Here is a 20255-nt window from a genome sequence, read left to right as displayed (position 1 = left end):
TTATTTGTTTTTCACGCCCCTAGTTACGTAAGTGTTCCAATGCTAATAATGCAAATGCAAAACACAGTTGGAACACAGTGTACTTGTTTATGTGTAGTCAAGTTTGCTATCATTTCTTAACAAAAAACAGGCAGCGTCAGCAGCTGTGTTAGATGTTCTGGTTCTTCTGCTTCTTGAGGAGTCATCTTCTGTTAAGATACCATATAGCGAGGCTATGTGAGTGTGGAGCAGACCAAAGCATTCTTCATTGCAAGCAGAAACAATTCTTCATTTAAGCAAATGTATGATAACTTACATTTACAATCATTCCTACAAAAGGGCACAACGAGTTCAGTAATTTCCGTAACATCTCGCAGTTCTGCGTTTTGCCACAGAAACGCCCATTTGCAGTTTTGTGTTTAAGGTGCAAAATACAAATTTTGACTTGCAAACTGCGATGCGAATCCGCTGATGTGACGGTAGCAAATATTTTTATATTGTCTGGGTTCTCCAGTTTTTTCGACAGGAAGTCAGCCGTCCACGAGGCGCTGTGTGACAACATTGATACCCGCACAGCCATGGAGGAGATGAGGCAACTGGTTAGTCAGAGCAACAGCTACATCGCCAGCAAGAAAAGTTCCAAGCTTAGACCCAATCGCATGCTCATGGAAAGTATCGCCATGTATCTCACCAATATGCTCAAGGTGAGAAGATTTGCTCCCTCCTATGATGTTCCTTTTAAACTGACTGCATTTTTTTAAGATGATTCAATATTATTAATCCAATTTCATTTTATTTTATTTTTTTTAATCTCACACCAGTCACTCTCCATCAACGCATCCTGTTTTACTGCTATGAAGTTTTGACATTATGAAATTGTTGTTTGGTCTATGTGTTATTGTCAGATGCTCTCATAAAACATTGTCAATGTCTTCTAGATATTTGGTGCAATTGAGGGATCGGAGCCCATTGGTTTCCCAGTTGGAGGACAAGGACAGAACGTTGATGTAAGATGCAACCACTTTTATAATGATTCTTTTTGTAAGTGATTATGTGTCTGTTGGCATTTGAAAGCGGGTCAAAATGGACATATTAAAACATGACATTTGTACCAATAATCACAGGCTAACTAACTCAAGTTTCCCAATTAAAAATCTACTTCAAATAGGTCAGAAATTACCAGGTTACCATGTCTGTTTGCCTCAGAAATGTGTAAATCTGCCTGACTATTTGTGGCACACCTGCCATGAATTTCACCACACATAACGGAGCCTCATGACACATCTTGTGTGTGAAACATAGTTTTGGGACCACCAAAGAATATATTGTCCCTAATATCATTGTTATGATGACCGAAGATCACCTGTTGGCTAGCATGGACACCACATATGTTACACGTAGTGTTGAGTTGTCTTCTTTAGCTCCTTACCACGATTTTGTTTAATAACATGTTTTTCACCATCAATCTGAAATTATCACAGTGGTTTAAAAGTAAAGTACTGTACTCATAACAGCTGTAAAGGAATGGGTGGAGAAATAAAAAGTTCTTAACCGATTAAATTTGAATGTATGTCAGCTGAAATATATACCAGAAGTCAAAACTGTTTTAAGAATTAAATCTTTGCATCACATTCAGATTAATTTGACATTTTGTCAAGAATAAAATTTTAAAACGACAGCCAAATACAGTTTTGGATCTTGACTGTTCAATGTAATGCTACTAATGGTCAAGAGATGCTGAGACTTTTGTTCTGTTGACATTTGCAGCTGGAGAGCACAGTGATGCCTTACCTCTCGGTCCTTTCCAACTTCCGAGAGCAAGTGCGAACAATTGCCAGACAGGAGAAGGGTAAGACTCATAGAATTCTGTCCTTCTTTGATTTTGACAGAAGGGATTTGTATTATTTATTTATTTTTAACTAACAGTGTAAATATTTGTTTTTAACCTTACCAGTCATGGAGTTGCTGAGGCTTTGTGATGATGTCCGCGATGTGACATTACCGGATCTCGGTGTCCGACTCGAAGATCATGAAGGTAACATCTTACAAGTATTTGTGTACTTGTCAACTGTGTGAATGTGTATGTGAGGGTGCTGCGCACACGTCTCCATATCTTGTATGCCGTAGCCGGCGGGTCGTGACATCGCTCGTGATTGGGCCGTTTGATGGGCTGCTCAGGAGGAGAGAATAAGCGCTTGTCAAATAAATGACTTTTACCCACAAAAGATCCTTAGTATAATACCTTTGATATTAACAAAAAGTAATACCTGTGGCCAAATTCAGTATTATTTATTTATCATGTAGTCATTGCAATGTTACTTTGTTGCAGGATTACCAACTGTGGTGAAACTGGTGGACAGGGAAATTTTATTGAAGGAGAGGGATGAGAAGATCAAGGTAAGGAGAGGCGGTAGCAATTGAATTGCAGTGCGTGCATCTGGGTACTAGTGAGGTTCACACACTCACCCAGCGCCCTGCTGGCCTCTATATGCATGAACCACTTGGATAAAAGGGATGCCATCGGAGAACATTTCTGCATTTGCCACCTGAATGAAAGTACATTATTGCTGTGTCATCATGGTGAATAGGATGTAGTTGAATATAAGATGGAAGATGTGAAGTGTCAAATATTATGTTTATAGATGGAGGAAGAGAAGCTGAGGAAGAAAGAGGAGGCGGCCAGGAAGAGAGAAGAACAAGAGGTTAGTTTGGACCCCTTCAACTCCTTTACCATTAACCATCCTGTAATGGTTCCTCATTTGTTTGCTTTTTTTTTTGTTTCAGATGGCTAAGCTTGCTAAAATGAAGATCCCTCCATTTGAGATGTTCCTTGCAGAAACAGACAAATATTCCAAATTTGATAAAACGGTAACACATTATCCAAGTTTTGAAACTACATTCCCTGTCAAGAGTAGCAAAATTTAAGTATTTTCAAGACTTTAATATCTTGGACCCCTTATAATGAAAGCCAGCAATATCTGGCCCATTTTACCAATAATTATTGTGTGAGCTTGGTGAATCAGCACATCTAATTAGCAAAACTCCAGCTGTGTGTTAATTAACGAAAAAGTCCATGTCCTCAATCTCGTTTAAAATTTCATTTTGCCACCTTGAGTCTCACATGAGATGTGTACAGGTCTCGTCATGTCATTTCTCCGTCTGCCCACAGGGTTTCCCCACTCATGATGCTGAAGGGAAGGAACTCAGCAAAGGCCAAGAGAAGAAACTGCGCAAGCTTTTTGAAAACCAAGAGAAGATACATAAGGAGTATCTTTTGAGCAGGGGCGTGCAGTCAGGGGAGGCAAAAAATTGATTGAATAACATTCTTTAAAAGTTTAGTTCTACAGTTTGTGGGTTTTTATTTTTTTTATTTTTATTTTTTTAAGCTGTTATAGAGAGAGAGAGAGCAGTTTCATAGGAATTAGCAGTTTTTAATGTCGGGTTGCTAACTTTACATTAGCAAATATTCCTAAATGTGTAAATCTGACTGTCACCAGCCATGAACCTCACCGCACGTCACTGCTTAAAAGCCCAAGTAGCAACTAATTGAGTTTACAAAACTGATGAGTCTGCAGATTAGCAGCAGGCTACTTCATGGTATGAGATGAAGAACACAGTTTGGTTGTTCAAAGGTGTTTTCGCTGTGAAATAGGTTTGCAGGTCCAAATCCCTACAACAATCACATGCTGCATTCAGTTTGTATCCATTATCCAATAGGGATGTAACGATATGCATTTGTCACGATATGATAAATATCACGATATGAACCTCACAACACGGCAATTATCACGATATTGTGGGGAGGTTGGCGATATATTTATGTTTAAAACAAAAACAAAACAGTAATGATACTGTATAAAAACTCACGATATTGTTTAAAAAAAAAAAATCATGTTGGATTTGTTATACATAATAAACAAAATATTGTTGTAAATAAAGGCGACAAAGAAATAGGTTTGGCCGCAGTGTCATTGTCTGTATACCATAGTTTGTTGTGCTTGGCTGAAGTTGGCCAAAAGTATTTTGTTAGTTATTTCTTGATGGCAATGTTGAAAAATATGTGCTGGTATGACTCCCGTGGCCAAAACCTTCCAAATTGCAACTCATTGCACTAATAAATGAACCACCAGAGGGTGATAGAACTGCACTAATCAAATAAAACCTCGCCTTTTTAACAGATGTGATTTTAAATATCGTGACATGGCCATGATATTATGGCAATTTTAATATCACAATATTTCCGTTATTGTTGCATCCCTATTGTCCAATCAATTTACAGATCCATTCACGTTCTGAAATCCAACCCGAAAGAAGCTGACACTCTCATGTTTATACTGTGCAGGCCGGCAAATCACTCAAATTGAATGTGTTGAATGTGATTTAACTCCCAATTGAAGATTCAGTTTCGAATAGCAGAAGGACATATGTATACATACACATACTTGTAGTGTTCTTGCAAACTATGGAATAACATCATGAAGACTTCATATGCAAACTTAGTATGGTGCCCACAGTGTGTAGTTTAGGGTCACTAAATGAGTAAAATTTGTGTTTTGGACAGCGTAATCTAGTTAGATTGATTGATTGATTGATTGATAACTGTAAGTGTGACAACCTTTTTTTGTCGTAATGTAATTCTGAAGGCCCATCACTCATTAATACTTGCGCAAACAGGATTCTGCGGGAAGACTGTTATCATCTCTTTGTAAATAAATCCCATTGTTCTCACAAAAAAAAAAAAAAAAAAAAACTGTAAAATTGTGTGTGCAATTAACCTGCCATGCATGTCTTTGGAATGTGGGAGGAGACTGGAGAAGACCCACACAGGCACAGGGGAGAACATGCAAACTCCACCCAGGAGTGGAGGAGGCCAAAGCCTGGACTCGAACTTACACCCTCAGCACTGCGAGGCAGACGTGCTAACCAGTCATCACCATGCCGCTCGTTTGACATTGCGCATGTCAAAGTCATTATTTGCTCTTAAGATATTATCAAGCTTAAATTGCATTTTTCACTGCAAGCTGTTTACTGTTTCATTGACAAGTGCTCTGTAGTTCTTTGAAAAAAAGTGATTTGGTTAAAAAAAATAAAATAAAATCATTTTATTGAAGTGAGTATAGTGAACGTAGTTGTGTAAAAATGAGTGTGACAGTCTGTAGATGAGCTGAGTTAATTGAAGCGCACTCTTCTCATGGAGCCCACTGTGCTGTTCTGGCTTCCCCAATCTGAGAAGTTGTTGAAGTCTCGTTTCTCCAGGATGTAGTGAGACCCTCTGTAGTTTGGCTCCTGATACACAACCCACCTACAGACACACAGCCAAAGGTTAAGTACGGTGTAATCTTGCATGTCAATTACAAAGATGCATGCTGTCAGAAAGGATTGTGAAAAGGCATGCAATGCTGGTGAAGGTTGCAAGAAAACACGAGCTCTTCAGATTGCCTGATTTTTTTTCATAAAGTGGTTAAAAAAAAGGAAAAAAAAAGTGTTTTGATCATTGAAAGTCACAACAGACAATTTTGTTAACAACCCGCAGGCAATATCGTGACCCGTTTTGGGCTTTTTGATGGTTCAACTCATTTCAAAATAAGATACTGTTTAAACTAATACACAAATGAATTCCAGGTTTTTATTGAACACATAATATCACAGGGCCAATGAGGTGCTAATGATATTGCCCATGACATTCTCCCCCTGTTTTACGAGACTATTTAAACAGCCCACTGATCTATTTACAATTGACAGTACAGTAAACTTAAAAATAAAAAATAAAAATCAACATAGCTAGTAGCTGGGGAAACTTAGGAACTTAGCAAATAAACTTAACCCCTTTGAGAAGGGTGGCAGGTAAAAAAAAAAAAATCTATAAATGTGGACTGCTTTCCCCATTTGTTAAAAAGACGGAAGTCAATGCGAACGTATATACGCAATTGTGGCTGTCATGACAGAAGCTGAAAAACAACTGAAAAGTTTTATCTGAGGAGACAAAAAAGAAAGAAAGTAAAAAGGAGGTTACCCGGATAAAAGTCAGACAGTCAAGCAACAACATTGGCCCGGCTTTCACTTGCTTGTCCTCATGGGAAATGTAGTTTTCTTAGAGACAAACACGACACGTTTTTGCTAGTGGTGCACTGATCGATCCGGCCCCGATTTCCTTCATTTTGGGAGATCGGTGATCGGCCGATCCCTTAAAAATGAAACGATCTTTTCCACCAATCTCATCTCCCTCCTCAGAGGTCTGAAAAAGTCAGCCACTGTTCTCTTCTGCTGAGATGACTAATAGGATTTTCGTTTTTGTTTAAGAGAACAAATTGATGTGCAGTTAAAACAACCCATTTGTATTATTTCACCGATATTGTTCAATGTTTACCAATAAAATAAGATTGGAACACTGAAGGTATACGCTGCTTGTTATGAGGGGAAAAAAAAGAAAAAAAAACGGCATCGGTAAAAATCGTGATCAGCGGGTCAGACTTTTTAAAAGAACAGTTTTTGGTGATCGGCCTGAAAATTGTGATCGGTACACCTCTAGAATTTTGCCCATATGGTGCCACAATAATCAACGAGAACTGAAAGCGCCTTGCTTTTACCTCTACCAAATATGCACAGGAGTTGCAGGTCACACCTATAAGCACAGTTAAAGAGGAAGAGCATTTCTCTCTATAAAAATCTCAGTCAGCTCAGCGACATTTTTACAATGTCTAGTGAGAATCGTTTTCTTGCCACAGCATCTCTATCGAGTTGTTGGGCCATTCCAGAAGGCATATTTTCTGATGTTTAAACATTCACCCAAGTCCTTTGGGTCATTGTCCTGTTACATCATCTTCTGTAAGCTTATGTAAGCCAAAGATGGTCTTAAAAAGGTGTACTATAGCAGAGCAGATATAAGTTGTAGTAACAGTGTTATCACTAGATGGCAGACGAGATGGCAAAACGCAGTGCCAAGACCAAACTATGTCAAGAAAATTGTGTCTTTCAGGTAGCTTGGTTTGCTTATAGAAACGTTATCAGCAGTGAAATATGTCAAACTAAACTGCTACGATGGCACTGGTCACAAAAGTAGACAACAGTGATTCCCCCCTGTGCTGTACTTACGCTCCTCCTAGCACACGAATGGAGGCAACTCTGTTGAGGCTGTAGCGGCTCATCAGGTTAGGAATGTCATCCTGGATCTCCATCTTCTTACCGGAGAACCCAGCTCGCTCAAACAGCTGAGCTTTTGCAGGGTTGTTGTCCTGCAAAGCAACATTATCCAAATGCACCTTGTTATTTCAGTGTGCAAATGTTCCCATCATTGAATGTGATGGCAACCCCCAAAACAGACTCATTTCATTTTGACAAGAGTCATTTGTGTGCACGCTTTACCTGCTTGACAGCTCGGACAGAGGAGATGTGATCCGCCTGTGCGCACCACTTGTCAGAGCAGTTGTACTCGCCACGATCAGACATGTCCCACAGATACTGGCGTCCTCGGAAGTTGTCATGCTCGTAACCGATCCATCTGGAGTTGGTGGAGAGAAGTGGTGAGCTGCATTCGTTTTTGTTTTTTTTACTATCAAACCTCAAAACTGAGCTTGTTTTGCTAAAATAGTGGAAGTAAAAATTCATTAGCCCAACACAATAGTCAAGTGAGTCACCTTCTTATCACATTCATTTAGAAATTAACAGTGTCCTCAAAACTCTCCTGCTAATGTTATTCAATGGCAGCTTAACAAATTTAGATGAAACTGTAAGATGGCCGTGTCTCAGATGGGAACTTTAAATTGAAAACTGGTCAGTCACTCGCGCTAAACACGGCTAACTTTTATGACTTTCGACTAAAGGTCTGCATGTGAGTGTAACTGGTCATGTATGCTATTTGATTGACAGGTGACCCCTGAACCTTTGTCAGCTTGGATAGACTCCAAAAAACTCCAATAAGTGCATTCATTATTCATTCATTTTATGAACTTATATTGTTCTGAAATATTTGCATATACAGTACTGTACTTTTTAAATATATTTTAAAATCTCACGTATACCATTTGAGAACCACTTTGAGAATGATACAAAGCTAGCACCAATTTCTGTTGACTGGGGAAGCTGTTCATTGGAGTGTCTCAGTGCATTTTTTATTTTTTTTTCCCACCTGCAGATTGCAGTGTGCACTTACGCTCCGCTCTCCACCTGCACAGAGTTGCATCTCTCTGGGAAGTTCTTGTCACTGAGCCTTGCACAGTCAGAAGTCAGGTCCAGATGTCTGCCCGCAAAGTTACGCTGCTCATAAAGGGTCACCTAAGGATAAAATAAAGACAACAGTTGAGTTAGCTGTCATGTTTTGACTTGATCGGGCACAGTATTATGCAGCATATTTCTCTAAATATGGTAAGGGGCAATTTAGTAACCAACAGAGAGCAGAAGACAGCATCTCCAGTACATAGTAAATTTTGTGTAATATTTACTCTTAAAAAAAATAAGACTACATTCGGTCCCACTCTAAACAAAGTAAACTTTACACTTGGAACAGAGTAAAATATTATTATTGAGGAACAATCCCACAACCTTCAGCATGGAAGAAAGCCACTCTACCACTTGAGCTACACCAGACTTATTGTTAGTTAACATATTGCTGGAGTGTCTAATAGGAGACCAAAAATGGAGGATTCCAGCTGTCACCTGCGATATATTAACACAGAGCAGGAGTGGAATGGGTCTCCCAATTTGAAGGTTCTGTAATTGTTCCCCAACTGTTGAGTGTTTTTGTTTTGTTTTTTGAATATTTTATTCTCTTCCAAGTATAAAAGTTGACTTTGTTTAGACTGGGACCGAATATTGTCTTTTTTAAGAGTAAAATTTACTCGACAAAAATTACTTTGTAGAGAGAATTTGCCAGAACAAGTTAGTGCTTTGACCTAAAGAACTAAAGATGTACAGTGACTTACCCTCCCACTGGACCCGTAGAAGGCACGTTGGAGCACAGACCCCAGCTTGCTGTAGATATAAATATATTCCTTCATCACATAATATATCTAACAATGAAACTCCTCTATGATTTTCTAGTTAAAAAAAACAACAACAACAACTTCAGTCCCATTCAATTTAGCATAAATCATGCTAGGGGAAGGAGGAATTTGGTGTCAATGCATCAAGTCTTAGCTATATTTTTGCACCCAAGTGTGCATCATGTTGGAGTTGTCACTCAGAGCACAGCAGGGGTGGACTGCGGACTTCTACTGACCTGAACCGAGGGCCTGCCTGTGCTGCACATGGCTGTCAACATACCTGGTTGCTTGAACTAATCCTGGGACCTTAGTAAAGATGTTCATGTCAGCTCGGTGAGGCCACAAGAAAGCTCCTTAAATACAGCATGTTAGTTTGAGCTGACAGCTACCAGAAACCTCACCGTGCTTCTCTGAACAGTCGTCAGGGCTATAGATATGCTAAACGCACAAGGCAATTGGCGACTCTGTCCACATGAACACATCATAGAATTGCAAATGCAACAAGGTGAGAGAAGCATCTGACATTCCGACATGTTCATGTGTGTGCAGAAAAGTGCCATGCTAGCTGGTTTAGCTTTGAACAATTCAGCATTTTGTAGAAGAGCCTGTATACAATGCAGCTCATGATAATGACTGTATTCATGCTTTGTGTGTCGGCTGAGTTCCATGCCACTGTGTTCACTGAACAGGTCATGACCCTGACAGGGGCTCACTGTACACTATTACTTTTGTTGCTATTTCCCAGTGAATGACACACTGATGAGACCTACAAGCTACAACCAAGAGACTGTCACACATGTAGCTTGAACTACAATGCCCGGGAACACACTGTAGGGGAGAAGAGTAGCACCGATTCTGCAACAGGTGATACACACGGGTGATATACGTGCTTTAAACATGTTTTTTTTTAATTAAAGCATATACAGTAGATGCACTAACATCAATAATTTGTTCAGTCCACAACTTGGACGTGGTTTTCAAGAGTTCAAGATGATCCCCGCTGTTTTGCTTTGGTATGTTGTAACATGTGATGGTGGGGAGCAAAAATTGGCTGAATGGCCACATGTAAATTTATTAAAAGACAAAAAAAAAATAATAATAATGTGTTTTTGGGCGCTATCACGCATCATGGGTAAGCGTACAATTATGTAGCCAACTGCTCAGGTCCATGGCAGAAAATACATTGAAAGGCAAAACGGAAAAAAAGGTGTCCCATAGGAATAACAAAACATAGTGGCGCCACCATGTGACGCGGTGCCATAATTCATATTGTTCCAATGTTAATGTGGTACTTTTACATCAAGTCAAGTCAAGTCAATTAATATTTTGTTATAAATTACTAAAAGTGACCAAAATAAACAATTCGTTTCTGCTCACATTTCTTTAGGATTTTCCCATGGAGACCACTCATTGACATTTCTTTCACTTACCCCACATTTCCACATTTAATTACAGTCAACTGAACAGCTGCCGACATATAATTAGTGCCAAATATAAAATGCAAAATGTTGAGCCCAAAGCAATTCTTGAAAAATGTAGGCAAAACCACCTATTCTAATTTTCCACTGTGTTGGGCTCCCAGAAAAATAAAATTATGAGCACATTCTCCATATTATGTCACAAGACTGGTGGAATTTGTTCTGAGGCAAAGAAAGAACCGTAGCAGGCAGATTTAACTAACAAAAGTGACTTTCACCAAATAGTTATTCTATTGATTTCTTCTTTTCTTCCACACATGGAATCAACGCTGAACTTTTAGAGACATTAAAATCTGATCCCTTTTTGCAGATAAATTAAGAATCATGGCTTACATTAACTTTGCTTGCAGTGACAAACTCTACTTGCTCCAAAAGTTCTGTTGGCCACAGCAGATTTTCACACTTCATTGACTTTAAATGGTGTGGCGTTTGCGTGTGCGTGCGTGTGCGTGTGTGTGGACTTGCTGTATGTGAGCTGATGATGATGCAGTAAATGTACTGGATGCTTCACTGTTTTGTCACTGCTCAGTGGCTGACAGCGGTGCCTATTCAACCAGGCCAGAAGATCGGAGACGTTTCCTTTGCTTTGGAGCACTTTCCCGCAGTGTCCAATGTGGAGCAAGCAGCAGGTCAGACACGTATATGTGCTTGTGAATGTAGGCGGGCCAGCCTGGGGCACTAACTGAGCTAAGGGTCAAGAGTAGGGAGCGAGACAGCACAGCCAAAAGCAGGTGGATTCACTGGGAACTTTCCCTGCTTTTCATTTGCAACTGCATTTTGGCATTTTCAAGCTACAGCCACAAGATATGTCTCTTGTCCTGGCAGTGCTGGACAAGCTGTCATATTTTCTGTCTCTCATTGGGTTTTGTGTCAGCGTGTCTTACAGTTGGCTCAAATGAATCTACACTCACAGCCAGGAATCATTTCTAAATTGTGATTCCTCATGTTTAGGGTTTGGGTAAAATGCTTTTATTCAATACCTGGATATCTGACACTTGTGAGTTGAACTCTTCTATCCTCATTCGAGTCCATTGTCGGGTGAAGTGCAGTATTTTAATGTGGTTGTTTTCTCATTTCTACTGTCTGTAGGTGTGATCGCAGACAGAAAGATTGGAAGCAAGCATCACAATGCGGCGGTGCCTCCTGAGGTTTTACCATGTGTTTGCACTGGTGCTGTGTATGTCAGCTGGGGAGGACTTTGACTGGACCAAGACTGAAAGAACCTCTTTTTATTACGGGACCTTCCCAACAGGTAAGGCCCCTTTCACACTGCATTTAGCAAGGTGCAGCATGACATCGTTAAAACCATTCATTGTGTATGTGGTGAGGGACAGGGACCACGGAACTTCTGCCGCGGCATCAAGGAGGTTCAAATTTTAAAACTGTTCTATTCAAGAGTGTCAGTGTCATGATCTCACCGCCAATTGGAGAGAAGCTGGAGGACTGATTTTGTATTATTTTGGTGGACTAACTAATTGCACTATCACAGTTACCGCCAAGCCATTAGTTTTTCATCTGCGGCTCTAGTCCTCCTCCTCCTCCTTAACTCATTTGCTCCCAATAACGTGTAAATACGTTTTTTTTAATGTTTTAAGTGTCCCAAAGACGTATTTATACGTTTTTTTTTTTTTTTTTTTTTTTGTTTTTTTTTATGCTAGAGCATACAGAAAGCTTTGATGCAGCCTCTCAACTGCAAAGAACGGTTGCAGAAATGGTAGTTATTACACAAACGGCCAGCAGGTGGCAGCAGAGCAAAGGAGATCAACCAGGGCCATGTAGAAAAAAAGCTAAATTTCTTACAATTTTAAATAGGTTTGTGAAAACTGATGAAACGTAGCTCTCTTCTAATGCTAATTACTGCAAAATGGAAACAGAAACTTGCTTTTTTCCTGATGAAAGAAGAGACTTGCTTCTGTGAAAATGGCTGGGAGTGAATGAGTTAAAATGAGCAAATTCATCTTGTTGAGGTGGAGTCTAATCAGTGGCAAAAGTGTCTTTTTTTTTTTTTTTTTTTTTTAATTTATATCACTCACTCACACAAGCTTACATCTGGTAAGCCACACATGGTCTCCCAGGCGGAGAAGCGAACCCACGCCAACTGGCACCAAAGGCAAGTGATGGTTCCACTCCTCCACCTGGAGTCCGCAGTGGCAAAAATCTCAGTTTTTACTTCCTGGTAGGTTGTTACATCATCATGTCCAAATATGGGCTCACTGGTACTTAGCATTGCCTCGCGAACCTTTCATACAGTGAGTGCAGTGCAAAAAAAGGACTTAATGCAAATTGCCCAAGAATAACGACCTCCATTGGCCAAAAGTCCCAAAATGAGTTGGTAAGGTCGTTTGTGGAACCAATATTTGGACTGTCGTGTACTTTTTTTGTATTTTAATGAATTCCAAACAATACAAAAATATCATTTTAAATTTTCACCCCCTTTGCAATCCAACTATGATGCTGTGTCGGTTTGCATTTGGATCATATGAAATCACAAATCATTAACAATTTGAGTTGCTTTAATGTAAATATTGCAATAACATTCAAGTGCAATGGTAATTTATTTTTTCTGTGTGGAAGTAAATAAAAGTCCCCAAATTCCCAAGTCATCCGATGAAGCAGATTTGGAACCTGCCATGTGACTACACACTGTTAGAGATGATCTTCAAAACTATAACTACAAACTGTGAGAGAAGACATCAATTAGTTAAAGGGAACAAACATGAAATATATTTACATTAAAACTGAACAAAATATACTCTCAGGCCTTATTCAACCTTATCTAATGTACTCCGCCGTGTTAAAAATCCTGCCTTCACAAACGTAATTGACATCATTGACTCAATGCATTAATAATCATCACATTTGATGAAAAATGAGAAAAAAGAAAGCATCTTAAGTGACACTGATTTTGTCTGCAGGTTTCACCTGGGGCGCCGGCAGTTCCGCTTATCAGACCGAAGGAGCTTGGAATGTGGATGGCAAAGGAATGAGCATCTGGGATGCATTTTCCCATATAAAGGGGAAAATATACCAAAATGAAACTGGAGATTCCTCTTGTGATGGCTTCTATAAATTTAAGGTGAGAAAAACCCAAGATGTTTTCTGAAGGGGATGGATCAAGGCAACAATGTGACATTTGAATATTGTGTCTGTTTGCTTTTAAGGACGACATTAACTTAATGAAAGAGATGAAGCTGAATCATTATCGTTTCTCCATCTCGTGGCCAAGAATTTTACCAAGTGGTCTCAAAGGTAATGAGCACAATTATTTGGCTGGAATGATTTTCAAATTGTTCATAAGAGTGTTGATAAAACTATTTAAATAATGAAAAGATTAACTGCACTTAAAACAAAATAATTTCACTTACATTTTTTCACAAAGTCCTATTTTGTATGTCTTACACAAAAAGATCTTAAGTAATTGTCTGGAACACATTCACATAAAATTGTATTACAAAACGTATTGAATTTTTTTCCTAATGAATGCACTTTCATTAATGTGATTCTATAAATCTATTGCAGCTGAATATGTAAATGAAAAAGGAATTAAATATTACCATGACCTGATCAACATGTTGCTGGAAAATAAGATCACTCCCATGGTTACTTTGTACCACTGGGATTTACCACAGGTGAATGACAAATTAAATGGTTTTTTTTTAAGTTAGGAATACTGTAACTGATTACAAAAACATATATGGTTTCATCATCTGTCCTGCCAGGTGTTACAGAAGAAATATGGTGGCTGGCAGAACGTAAGCATGGTCAACTACTTCAACGACTTTGCCAATTTATGCTTTGAAAGGTTCGGCAGCCGGGTGAAGCATTGGATCACGTTCAACAATCCGTGGGTATGTAAAGATAAAGATCACATGGTGCCTTCACCGTCATGAAAACGCAATAGTTAAAAATGCGCTCTTGTGTTTCCAGTCGATTGCTGTGGAAGGATATGAAACGGGGGAACATGCACCAGGTTTGAAAATGAAAGGAACGGGAGCTTATCAAGCTGCTCACCATATCATCAAGGTAAGATGACATAAAGAGGTTGTGTATTTGACAGGTCTGGTTTCCCTAAAATGTCCTCAAAATCTGGACTCAAGGAAATTGAATTCTTAATCTTTTTAATGATTATCATGACTTGGAAGACTGAGATTCTACACTGAACTACATTTAGTCTTTAAAATCCAAGCCCCTACAAATACTGCACACAAGTCACATTATGTTTAAGTTCAGAGATTTCTACAGGCCAAATTGTACCTGTTTGATTGATTTTGGTTTAACTCAGTAAAGTGAAAGTAAACAAGTCTTGTCAAAGATCACGTGAAACCACCACAAGTGCCGAATATATAAGTACATTTTAAAAAATCATTTCCTTTGATGACACAAGCTTTAAATTGCATGTCATAAAAATGAGTCTTAAAGTGGATGGAAAATACATCCATATAATAATTTTGTGCAGTTTCATATCTGGTACACCCTGAACTGGTTGTACCCCGCCTACTGCCCAAAAGCAGCTGGGATAGGCTCCAGCAACCCCCACGACCCTTGTGAGGAGAAAGCGGTTAAGAAAATGGATGGATGGGATCTGAACATCATTTGTATTTATTTTACCACAGGCACATGCTAAGGTTTGGCACACATATGACACGGGATGGAGGAGCAAACAGAAAGGTATGACATAAAGGAAAACAGATGACTCACAATGGTCACATCATCATGACTGTCAGTTTAAATTTGGCTAATTTAATATTTTGTCACAAACTGAAATGAGTGGGCTTAAGTGTGTCCACTCAATTTTAAAGTGGAAGTCAACCCACCATTTTTTTTTTTTTTTTACAATAAGTGATATGTTCTATGCAGCCCCATTAGTCTAAATATGGCATTCTGTTTAATATTGTGTGAGTGGAATATGAGTTAAGCAGCAAATCCAGCAGTTTCAAGTTTCAACTAAAGATGACATCAATATTGCTCAGGTCACAGGTAACAACCAATCACAGCTCAGCTTCAGAAAACAGATGAGCTGTGATTGGTCGTTGCCTGAGTCCTGAACATCTGTGATGTCATGTTCAGTCGACAGCAATTGGCAAAATGTCCGCCCCCTAAGATGGATGAAAACGGCTGGATTTTGCTTCATAACTCATATTCCACAAATGTAATATTAATCAGAATGTTGTATTTAGACTAGTACAACTAACATAGTATTGAACAAGAAATATTTAAGGTTGACTTCCACTTTAAATGATTGACCAAACTAATGTGTTGAAATTAGCTTGCTCTCTTTGATGATGCAATGTTAATAACTAACAAGCACATTTTTTTCCTGGTTCCCTGAAAAGCAATGGTTTTGGAGATGCAACGTTTCCAGCCAACAGTATGATGGAAATAATAATAATAATAATAATAATAAATGTGTGTGTTCAGGTCTAGTTGGCATCTCACTGACAGCTGACTGGGGTGAACCAGTGGACACCAGCAACCAGAAGGACATTGAAGCAGCAGAGCGATACATCCAGTTCTACTTGGGATGGTTTGCTTCACCCATCTTCAGTGGAGACTACCCTCAGGTTATGAAAGAATACATTGGTACGTTTTAGTGCTGTCACACTAGAATCGATTAATCTATTGATTATTCAATCGATTAATCGACTAATCAGACTCATTTTAATTTTGCATTAAAGTTTTTACAAAAGCATGTTTTCCCGTTGATTACTGTTTATTAACCAGTGATTGGTGTTTATTTCGTACGTCGTATTTGATAATTGAATACTTGTCCATTAATTTTGACAGCTCTAGTATGTTTTGGTCACTCTGTACAACCTTTACTGTTAAATTTTCTCAAGTATTTGTTTGACAGAGTTTACTTTCACACACTAGCACAATAGATTTGGAACAAAACAATCTTATATGATTTAAGTGTAGACATTGGGCTGCTTGATTATAGTCAAAATGCGAACAATTATTTTGATCTGTATTGTAATCGCAATGACAATAATAATTCATAAATTATAATTATTAATTAGTCAATTAATTTACCCAACTAAGTTAAAATTTTACCAAAGGCTAATATGCTATCAACATGTTTGAGGTCACTTTCCCTGAATCCAAAACAAATCCAAACATTGGATGTTGATCACTTTCATGACAATAGTTCCTCACCGTGATGCTCCTCAACGTCGGTTGATGCTGTACATCCTTCTCTTGACATGACTCGCTCTCATCAGCCCACCGAGTGACTTCAGGCGCCCGTTGTTATTTAGGCATCTTCATACAACCTCTGTCCGCCCAATGGAGATTGGTTGTCTACTGGTTGAGAAAGTGCTTGATTAGATACACAGCTGACTAGAGTTTGCATTTTAAATGACAATGTTGTTAATGGTGATTTAATTAAATTGTGCAGCCCGAGTAGACATTCAATTTTTGAGGCAGTTTTTCCAAACATATGGTATATTCACTCATTTAAAAAGAATTTGATGCCAGCAACGTGCTCCAAAAAAGCGGGGACAGGATTATGATTACCACTGTGTTATATTATCCACAAATGGTTTGTCCAAGTTTGTTTTTTTTTCCTACTGGATAATCCTGCTCCAGCCTGCTCCCATGAACTATCAGTCTTTTGTTTCACTTGTCCCTGAAGCTATGTTGTAGGCATCAAATTGAAAATGACAATATTTTACACAATAATGTTTATCAGTTTCAGTATCTTGTCTTCGCAGTAGGCCGTATGCAATTGAAAATAGGTTGTAAAGGATTTGCGAATATTTTTTTCTGTTCTGTTCAACATTTTACACAATGTCCAAACCTCATTGGAATTGTCATTTATATTTTTTGGACCTAACTTGATATCTCCCCCCCCCATTAGGCAGGAAGAGCGGCCAACAGGGCCTTGGAGCTTCACGGCTGCCTGTTTTCTCAGCCCAGGAAAAGGCTTACATCAGGGGTACCTGTGACTTCCTGGGCCTTGGCCACTTCACGACTCGCTACGTCACACAAAAAAATTATCCATCCAGCATTGGAAACAGCTACTTTGCAGATCGGGACCTGGCGGAGCTTGTTGACCCGGAGTGGCCTGACCCTGGCTCTGAATGGCTCTACTCTGTGCCCTGGGGCTTCAGACGCCTGTTGAACTTTATCAAGGTACACATGGGTGGAGTTTTCACTATTGAACTTAAATTTACTTTTAGTCCAACTCTGCAGGTTTTGGCATTCCACCAAAAATGAGGACTGATCAATTTAAGTTTTCTCCAAAACTGAATTTAGCTAGAACCGCAAGCAGATACCACCACTCCACTAAATCAAACAACCTTCTTGGCGTTAATTGAAATAACTACGTCAGTTGCCCTGCGATTGGATGGCAATCAGTTCAGGGTGTCTCCTGCCTACTGCCCAAATCCGGCTGGGATAGGCTCCAGCACCCCTGCGACCCTTGTGAAGAGCAAGCGGTTCAGAAAATGGATGGATGGATGGATGGATACTTCAGTTGTTGAGTCCTTTAGATAGATTATGGTTAATAATCTGTAAAGCTTTAGCTTGACGCCTCAATCACATCCTCATGTCCACAACTCTGCCTACCATCTCATCTTGTAGAGCAGCAAGCAGTTCCGCCTTCAAGTTACAATAATGTCACACATATGTGGAAATCTCACAGACTCAGTACGGGAACCCAATGATCTACGTGACCGAAAACGGTGTATCAGAGAAGACGTTGTGTACTAACCTGTGTGATGACTGGAGGATGCAGTACTTCAAAGACTACATTAATGAGATGCTTAAGGGTGAGGCCAATATACTTAAGATTGCATAATTTAAAGTTATGCAACATTCCTGTCATTTTTTTTTCTATTGATTTGTGTTGCAGCTGTAAAGGATGGAGTGAATGTGAAGGGCTACACTGCCTGGTCTCTTCTGGATAACTTTGAGTGGGATGAAGGCTACTCCGAGAGATTTGGTCTCTACTATGTAGACTTCAGGAACAAAAATAAACCACGGTACCCAAAGGCTTCAGTCCACTACTATAAACGCATCATCAGCTCTAATGGCTTTCCCAATCAGAGAGAGGTAAACTGCAGAAACACACATTTTAAGATCATGCACAAAACCATGCAGCATTTTTGAGATGTTGGGCTTCTTACAGGTGGAGAGTTGGAAGAGGAAAGCAATAGAGACGTGTTCTTCCAGTAACCAACTCCTGGCAGCAGGTAAGCACAACACAGCACTTTTACAGCAGGGACTGATGAGCCAAATGGAACCAAACACGAGCTGGATACTTGGCTATCTAATGGGGATTTTCTTTGCTTTGCCCCTCCAGCTAGAAGAAAATCCCAGGGAGGTCAGGAACATTCAGGAATGCAAAAGACTTGGCCAGTTCATGATGAAGTTTAGGTACAAGTGTTGAAATCTCAGATCTACAGTATTGTCCCAGCAGACTTATTTGATTTGCTTACCACTCCATGCAAAATGGCATACGATATTTCAATATTAACATGCAACACATTGATGAGGATCATAATGGTGTTTGAAAAGCATTTGATAAATACATATAGGCTACCTATCCCTGTTGAATGACTTTGGCTCAAAAAAAGTTAATGCAGGATGCAAATGTCATCGTCATATTACTAATATCAATTAGGACGTGCAGCACACAAAAATTGACCTTTTATTATTACAATACTTTAAATGCTTAACCGTATGCAGTACCAGTCAAATGGTTCCTTCTCATTCCATCACATGAGCAATTGTGCCACAATTTTTACTTGGCGAGTTAACTTATTAAAAACACATACACAGTACCCACTCACTGATTCTTAAAGTAGTGCAGTTTAAAATGTTGATATTCAAGATTTATTTACATCATGCATTTTCCACCAATACCCAGATGCGTACATGATGCCTGAGTTGTTGTTGTTGTTGTTTTTTTTAAATTTTTTATCAGCTTTTATCTTCACTTCCCTTCAGTGTGGAGTGCTTACTAACTACACAAGAAGGTCAAAATATATTGAAAAAAAAAAAAAAAGTGTGATTCAGTTTTTTATTTATTTATTTATTTATTTATTTATTTATTTATTTATTTTCCCCCAGGAACTTACCAGCACAATAACAAACGTGAAATGAACTCCTCTTTGACATTGTCAGTCTAAAAGCATTATTATTGACAGAAATGGAAACACAACTCTTATTACATTGTGTAGGTGCAACTAATAAAGTGGCCAGCATTGTATGTGCTAATTATTCATATATGTACAGTTGACATGTCCTCACAAGTTTACATACCGAGAGTATGAAGAGTATGTCTAGCACAACTGTACTTTGAATATTGTTGATAGTATGTAAATACTGTACTATAAAGGCAACATTTTACTTTTAATCTAGATTTAGAATGTGCAGGTCATACAGTTTAGTCAAATACAATGAGCTACAGTTGGACAAGTAAATAGTCTATATGTTTGTTCATCTCATCAGAGCTCTTTTTGTGAATTTTATAATCACAAGAATTAGAGCACCAACAATTTGCTGATGTTTCAGACTCTCTCCTGTGTTTCAGATCCGCTGATAGGCCACATGGAGATGGTGACAGAAATTGTGGTTCCCACTGTGTGTACACTGTGCATCCTCCTCAGTGCAATCTTCCTCATGTTCCTACTGCGAAGACGCTTCTGAAACACTCAGACATACTCCTTTCAACTTCATCGAACCTCGGGGGCCATGTAAAAAGTAATCAGGTCAATCTGCGAATGATTCAAAATCAGTAACACTACAAAGACAACAGACCTTGTTGATATGGTAGCTTGCCTTGATATTCTCTTTTGAATAAACGTGGTATGGCGGT

General features: G+C 39.0%; 3 protein-coding genes across 11 annotated transcripts in view; 2 read left to right on the top strand and 1 right to left on the bottom strand.

Annotated features, from left to right (window-relative positions):
• Nucleotides 1–5089, top strand: part of cars1 (cysteinyl-tRNA synthetase 1) — a 14674-nt gene extending 9585 nt beyond the window's left edge. For both annotated transcript variants that reach the window (XM_077519255.1, XM_077519254.1), the window contains 8 exons: nucleotides 494–683; nucleotides 918–986; nucleotides 1747–1828; nucleotides 1934–2014; nucleotides 2309–2376; nucleotides 2622–2681; nucleotides 2764–2847; nucleotides 3149–5089. In XM_077519255.1, the coding sequence (XP_077375381.1) occupies nucleotides 494–683; nucleotides 918–986; nucleotides 1747–1828; nucleotides 1934–2014; nucleotides 2309–2376; nucleotides 2622–2681; nucleotides 2764–2847; nucleotides 3149–3292 (778 nt within the window). In that variant the 3' untranslated portion in view covers nucleotides 3293–5089. The remainder of the gene's footprint in view (nucleotides 1–493; nucleotides 684–917; nucleotides 987–1746; nucleotides 1829–1933; nucleotides 2015–2308; nucleotides 2377–2621; nucleotides 2682–2763; nucleotides 2848–3148) is intronic.
• Nucleotides 3854–9449, bottom strand: crybgx (crystallin beta gamma X). The gene is made up of 6 exons (XM_077519274.1): nucleotides 9238–9449; nucleotides 8898–8946; nucleotides 8129–8250; nucleotides 7342–7477; nucleotides 7072–7211; nucleotides 3854–5281 (listed from the first exon to the last, which is right to left on the bottom strand). The coding sequence occupies exons 1-6, from the start codon at nucleotides 9279–9281 to the stop codon at nucleotides 5149–5151; spliced, it is 624 nt and encodes a 207-aa protein (XP_077375400.1). The 5' UTR covers nucleotides 9282–9449; the 3' UTR covers nucleotides 3854–5148.
• Nucleotides 9155–20255, top strand: LOC144017562 (lactase-like protein). 8 transcript variants are annotated; one of them, XM_077519263.1, is made up of 17 exons: nucleotides 9158–9462; nucleotides 9703–9821; nucleotides 10965–11064; nucleotides 11387–11432; nucleotides 11525–11687; nucleotides 13351–13511; nucleotides 13597–13684; nucleotides 13955–14064; nucleotides 14155–14283; nucleotides 14363–14458; nucleotides 15049–15103; nucleotides 15854–16015; nucleotides 17292–17566; nucleotides 18078–18204; nucleotides 18288–18487; nucleotides 18564–18627; nucleotides 19971–20255. In XM_077519263.1, the coding sequence occupies exons 5-17, from the start codon at nucleotides 11564–11566 to the stop codon at nucleotides 20084–20086; spliced, it is 1707 nt and encodes a 568-aa protein (XP_077375389.1). In that variant the 5' UTR covers nucleotides 9158–9462; nucleotides 9703–9821; nucleotides 10965–11064; nucleotides 11387–11432; nucleotides 11525–11563; the 3' UTR covers nucleotides 20087–20255. The 8 variants fall into 8 exon arrangements, with proteins under 8 accessions (XP_077375393.1, XP_077375391.1, XP_077375390.1 ...); XM_077519265.1 differs by lacking the exon at nucleotides 11387–11432 and having other exon boundaries at nucleotides 9157–9462; nucleotides 10993–11064; XM_077519264.1 differs by lacking the exon at nucleotides 11387–11432 and having other exon boundaries at nucleotides 9157–9462.

The sequence above is a fragment of the Festucalex cinctus genome, chromosome 4 (assembly GCF_051991245.1).
Source record: "Festucalex cinctus isolate MCC-2025b chromosome 4, RoL_Fcin_1.0, whole genome shotgun sequence".
NCBI lineage: Eukaryota > Metazoa > Chordata > Actinopteri > Syngnathiformes > Syngnathidae > Festucalex > Festucalex cinctus.
This window is presented reverse-complemented; position numbering and strand designations above follow the sequence as displayed.